This window comes from Sesamum indicum, linkage group LG11, assembly GCF_026168435.1.
Source record: "Sesamum indicum cultivar Baizhima isolate 11 linkage group LG11, ASM2616843v1, whole genome shotgun sequence".
Taxonomy (NCBI): domain Eukaryota; kingdom Viridiplantae; phylum Streptophyta; class Magnoliopsida; order Lamiales; family Pedaliaceae; genus Sesamum; species Sesamum indicum.
In genome coordinates this window covers 1,233,717-1,240,503 of record NC_142667.1, presented here as the reverse complement: position 1 = coordinate 1,240,503, position 6,787 = coordinate 1,233,717, and the positions used below count along the sequence as shown (strand labels likewise).

The 6,787-nt window shown below is 33.0% G+C and overlaps 1 protein-coding gene across 1 annotated transcript; it reads left to right on the top strand.

Annotated features, from left to right (window-relative positions):
• The first annotated feature begins 492 nt into the window (after positions 1-492).
• Positions 493-3,233, top strand: LOC105173255 (receptor-like protein 47). The gene has a single exon (XM_020697682.2). It carries the CDS (start codon positions 556-558, stop codon positions 3,157-3,159), a length of 2,604 nt encoding a protein of 867 aa, XP_020553341.1. The 5' UTR covers positions 493-555; the 3' UTR covers positions 3,160-3,233.
• The last annotated feature ends 3,554 nt before the right edge of the window (positions 3,234-6,787 follow it).

Below are 6,787 nucleotides of genomic sequence, written 5' to 3'. Positions count from 1 at the left end.
GAAGCTGAAAATAGTACTTCTAATAGTATTTAAGAAAGTAATATTAAAAGTGTCAAAAATAAACATAATTATATTGGATGTGCTCTCTACTGAGCTGGACTACCAATTTAAGTTATCAAGTAATGAATTTCTAAAAGCTATTGAGAAATAAAAATAGATAATAATAAAAACAATAAAAGTATCATAAAAAAGTATTTTAATAACTAAATGCTAAAAAATGAAGTCTAATATTTCAATATATATATTTATATTTATATTTATACGTAATAAAAGTGTGAATAATTTAAAAATTAATTGTGATTTTAATTTTTTGGAAATGTCTGATCTGCTCATAAAATATAAATTATTGAGTTGTATGTATATTAAGAAAATGGGTATATGAAAGAATGTTGACTTGACTTAATTATTGGTCCCAAGCTCAGTCAAGCTATGTGATTAGCAGTAATCAACGGTAATGCCATACAAAGACTTTGAAAGTCGTCGGCGTGTAAGAAACATGGAAGTTAATTTAGAGCCACCTACCACTGGCTCATATTCGTGCAGCCTTCCTTCTCTATGGGAATTTCTTTGTATTCTCAGTGTTTCTTCTGCTTCATCTTCATACTTTCAATGTTTTGCATAACTAATTGTTTCATTCCAAATGCTTACAGCCAATGCCTGCAGGATCAAAGAAGTTTGTTGCTTCAACTGAGGAATGATCTTAGAATCGATAGCACTCAATCATTAAAACTGGTGCTCTGGAATCAGACTCAAGATTGTTGCAACTGGGACGGTGTGGAATGTGATGGTGCCGGGCATGTGATCAGTTTGCAGCTCGATTGGGAGGGAATTTCGGGTGGGATTCATAATATGTCAAGTCTTTTTGCCCTTAGATACCTGGAGAAGCTAAACTTGGCTAAGAATGACTTTGGAGGTCAGATTCCAGGTGGGATTATCAACCTCAAACATTTGACGTATTTGAATTTATCAGGTGCTGGTTTTGGTGGACAGGTTCCAATTGAAGTTTCACTAATGAGGAGATTGGTCACTCTCGATCTCTCATACAACGGTCTAGAAATTGAGAATCCGAATTTGAAGATGCTTCTTCAGAATCTAACCGGGCTAAGAGAGCTTTATCTCGATGGCGTGCATATGTCGTCAGCAGTTCTTAATTTCTTTGCTAACTTCTCACATCTGACTACCTTGTCTTTCAGTGACTGTGATTTAAGAGGCTCATTCCCTTATATGATCTTCCAAATACCTACCCTAGAGAATCTTGATTTATCCGAAAATGAGTTACTCACTGGCTCCATACCACAATTTCATCGAAATGCATCTCTTAGGACTATGTTGCTTCTTCATACTAACTTCTCAGGCCCATTACCAAATTCTATTGGTAATCTTAGCATGTTATCAAAAATAAGTATGCACCGTTGCAGCTTCACTGGACCTATTCCATCCACGATTTTTACCCTAACTGGGCTAATTCATGTGGACTTATCCAGGAACTTCTTCACCGGTTCAATCCCATCATTTTACATGTCCAAGAACCTTCAATTTGTAGACCTTAGTCATAATTCACTTAGTGGGAGCATTCCCAAGTCTCTCTTTAGTCTTCCTTCACTACAAACACTTAAACTTTCCAACAACCAGTTAGCCTTAGCTTCTTGTAAGCTACATAATTTTTCTGATCTTACAAACCAACACAGGCTGGAGTTGTTGGACCTCTCAAACAACCGGATAATTGGGGAGGTACCAAATTGGATTTGGGAAATTGGAAATGGAACACTTGCCTATTTGGATCTTTCATCGAATCTATTGGTTAGTCTGCAGAAGCCATATCACTTTCCTAGTTCACTTAGATATCTGGACTTACACTCAAACCTACTCCAGGGTGAGTTGCCCCCTCTACCCCAAGATGCTAACTATATAGATTACTTGTCTCTTGCAAACAATAGCCTAAGTGGAGCTATTCCGAAATCCTTTTGCAATGCTACTCAACTTTTAGTTCTTGACTTGTCTACTAATAAATTGAGTGGGAGCATATCGCCTTGTTTGGTGGAAAAAGTTGAGAAACTTGCGGTGTTGAATCTTTGGGGGAACAACATCAGTGGCTATATACCGGATACATTTTCTGTCAATTGTCGTCTACAAATTTTGGATATGAGTATGAACTATTTAGAAGGGAGGCTCCCAATGTCCCTGGCCAATTGCAAATGGTTACAGGTCTTGGATGTCGGAAACAACAACATCAATGATGGTTTCCCATGCATGCTGCCATCTAGCTTGCGTATCCTCATCTTACGCTCCAACAGATTCCATGGACAAGTGAGATGTAGCAGAAGCTGGACAGATCTCCAAATCATTGATATCGGTTCTAACAATTTTACTGGTTATCTGTACACAAAGAGCTTCTGGGGAATGATGCTAGAAAAGGATGCGCGCCTAGAAAGTGAAAATAACCTGGGGATTTCGAGTGGTTTTGAATACAACCTGGGGATGCACGACAAAACGTTTGGATTTGGTTTTGAATACAATTTGGGCACAAATCTGGGCACAGTGAAGATTTTGACAATCTTTACAGTTATTGATTTCTCTTGCAATAATTTCCAAGGGGAGATACCAGATGCAATCGGTGATCTTAGATCTCTTCTCGTTCTCAACTTATCCCACAATACTTTTGTAGGAACAATTCCAAAATCACTGGGTAAGTTGACGTATATTGAGTCAGTCGACCTCTCAACCAACCAGCTAACAGGGGAAATACCAAAAGAGCTTACACGCCTCACATTCCTTGCAATCTTGAATCTATCCCACAATCAGTTGATCGGGCCAATCCCAAGCGGCCCTCAGTTTCGAACATTTTCAACAGATTCCTTCCAAGGAAACATAGGGCTATGTGGTTTCCCTCTCAACATAAGTTGCAGGCATGCAGGCGAAGACGACAACGTGCCACCGCCTAATCCACATCAAAAGGACGAGGCCATCAATTGGGATTATGTATCTGTTGCACTTGGGTATGTTGTTGGCTTAGGAAGCATTCTCTGGCTGTTTTTCTTTAGTCGAAGCTTCAAATACAAGTTCAATGATCAGACTGAGCAAACATTTCAAAAGATATTTAACTCCAAAGACAGGAAAATAGTACATAGAGGAAGAACAAATAGAAGACGCCAATGCTGAAACTATACATCAGAGTAAGGAAATTAGCCATAAATGTTATGTATGATATTCATGCAATGAATAAAAAAGGAGATTTTCCGGAGTATAGTTTCTTAGAATACTGAATTTTTATGTTAAAATCAAGGTATGTGATTAGCAGTAATCAACCAAAATTGGAAATAATAAGAAGAATAACGACTCGTAAAATGATGGTTAATTGCAATTACAAAAGTTAGAATCTCACACAAATAATACATTTAATATCAAGGCTAAATTACAATCAACTCTCCTGACATTTGGTACAGTTACTAATATTATATTGTCGTTTGAAAAATTATAAATATCTGTATGATGTTTGATAAAATTATGTAATTTTTGCATGGAGGTATGAACTTGTTAACTTTGCCTTGTTGTATTTTTTTATTTTTTTAAAAAGTCAAAGTGTGTAAAAAAAAATCGGGCGGGATGGATAAAAAAATTATAAAAATGTTATCCACTTAATTCATAAAAAAAATTAAAAAATGAATAGAATTTAAAGCTATTTCTTGAGTGAATTTGCTATAAGTTTAAGTTAAATGAAATAACAAAAGTATTATAATCAAGTATTTTTCAAAAAAAAAAAAATATTTTAATAACTAGATGCAAAAAAAGTTAGTGATCAACTCCCCATCGTTTAAAAAATTATAAATGCCTTATAAAATTAACGATCATCTAACAAATAGTCCCTATAAATAGATTGTTATGAGGCGATATTTTTTAGCCACTGTAGGGAATATTTGTTGGGCGGTCATTAATTTTAGGAAGGTATTTGTAATATTTCAAATAACAGTTTTATTCATAATTATAACAAATTTTAGATGAGCACGTTGCAATTTACCTAATTAACCTTAAAAAAAGAAAAAAGAAGTGAAAGAAGAAAAAGAAAAATACGAAATCAAATTAATTTATTGTTACTAATATTCAATAGTCCAAAATCTCTAAAATCTAAATCAAGATGGAGTGTTAAAAGGGTAAGAAAATGGGTACATGAAACATATTGACGTGACTTAATTGGTTCCAATCTATGTCAAGTCAGAAAAGACTCTCACTATCAGGTTTGTTTTTTAAATTGCTTACATAATTAATTTCATATTATTAAAGATTTTACATTTCTTTTTTTATTTAGAATTATATTTTATAAAATATTAATTAATTTTAAATCATTTAGTATGAAATTATTTAAAATATTTATTTATGATACTTATTTATTGTTCTTTTTGTAGCATGTCTTTTGTTTCTCGAAAATCCGCTTTGAAAGATGAAAAAATTGATTTACGATATAGAAATCAAAAGTGTTATTGCCAAAAAAATGCGGCAATTAGAATGAAGGAAAATTATTTTGTAATTGTAGAACAAATGAATGTAACTTTTTTTTTTTGTTGGATCCTATTAGTATTTCTGAAAAATTTTCATAGTCAACATCGACACAATCTACTAAATTCGAAGAAGAAGCCCAGTCCAAACAGATGAAAATGGAGGACGGTTTTGATGAAGTACTATCTATATGCAAGGATTTGACTTCTAATATCAAGAGACTTGAAGCAAATGAACGAACGTGAAAATGTAATTAACCCAAAAAAAATATAAATGTTCGACGAATACTGCTCTCCCGTCGCATAAAGAATATGGTAGTCGATTTTAAAATACAAAAAATAAATTACTATTTAAAGAACATTAAAATGGAATCAACATATGCTGCAAAAGAATTTCTCTTAAAATAAAGTGTTACATTGTCAGTAGCATCTCTTTGTGAGTTCTGTTTTTTAAGACAACTAACATCAGGAGTTTAAGACAATAACATGTTCTTATGTTTTTTAAAGTGTAATAGCATTATGATCGACATAGCTAGAGTCCTTTAAATACGAAAAAGCTTCAAATTGTGGGCTCATCTGAGGATTCTGATCTTCTTCCACAAAGTAACCTCTCAAAAATTGTGGCAAGAGGATCAACCAATATTAACTGTTGAAATCCAGAAATCGAGAAGGGAAGAAAGGCGGCAGAATTTTTAATCCACACATACAAACTACCTTAAAACTATAGGGAAGAAGGAAGAGAAAGCAAATTCGTCACTTGGATCGCCTCGTAGTTTTGTCTCTGGCTCTTTTTGCCAGTACCTGAGGTAAATCCAACCCAGAAAGGCGGCAGAATTTTTAACCTATGATTTTTCACATAAATAAACTTATGAGTATCAACAAGCTTTATTTCTAAAGTAATGAAGCAAGTGATGTTCCAACTTAAGAGATTTCTGTCCACAACTTGAGAGATTTTTGCACTGGAGGAGCTCAAATTTGCGTTGCATACCTCAATTTCTTAATGGTTCTATCTGAACCAACAATTCTCGTCAGTAAGTATTCAACCAACAATTTTTAAAATAGTTATGATACAATATGAAAAAAGTTAGGATGCAATGTGAAAAAAGCTTTGATGCGAAATGAGAGTCATAAGCCTGTATGGCATGTTACGGAGATTTATTAAAACATTATGTAATGAATGGTGAGGTTGAGTTGATGGAGAAAAAAAATATTGTATGACCTTATGATAAGCAAACTAGTTAGGAAAAGAGGAGTTTAATTGATTTTCTTGTTATGAGTTGGCTACGTCATATAATAAAGTTGATCGTATTGAAATTCAATTGATTATATTCTATATATGTTGCTCATTTTGACTTGTTTGACACTATACCAAATGTAAATATATAGGTGATGCCGGTTATTTACTTATTGAGTTGTAGCTCATTCCTTTGCTTATATTTTTCAGGAATAGATCTTGTGATGTCTACCTACCGAGGGCTATGTCCAACCCCTTGCATTTTAATCAGGTGGGGTCAGTACGTAGTTTTCTTCTCACCCGTCAGTACAAAAGAAGTTACATTTTGGGAATATATAAATACGAATGACGAATGTGGATGATGTATGAACTAATCATAAAGTTTCATTTTTGGTGTTTGATATGCGAATATGTGTGTATATATACAAACTTGTGGATGAGAAGCTAATAGTGTTTATCATAACGATGAGATAACGTAAGTATATTTAGCAGGAATTGTATTATGTGTATATTTACATATACATATAACACGATTTACTTTAAATATGATACTTAAAGAAGATATAATCATAGTATCGTTAGAGGGTGCTACATAAAATGATGACATACAAAACATTTTCAATACTTAAAATAGTGAACAAAACCAAAGAGAGGCTGTTTGCTCCTATACAATTTACAAACATATTTGTGTAATTAATTGGGATTAATGTTAAGAATGAATTATAACGAGCTCTTTTGAGATTTGGTGTAATTACAAACATGTCTTCACTATTTGAAAAATTTTCAATACCATCTAATTATGACGATTGTTAATAACTAGTCGAATCCATTAGTCCTCGTTATGTTTCCATCTATATTTAGTGGTCAGCTAATCAAAATGCCTTTGTGGATTATGAATTATAATTTTATTTATTTTTAAAATTTTTTTTAAAAATAAACGAAATGAATATGTTTTTTTTAAAAAAAAAGTCCATCCAACAAGTCCATCTTTTTAAAAAATTTTAATTCTTTTACAAAAAGAAAAAAATACAACAAAGGTAGAGCTAACAATTTTAAACCTCCA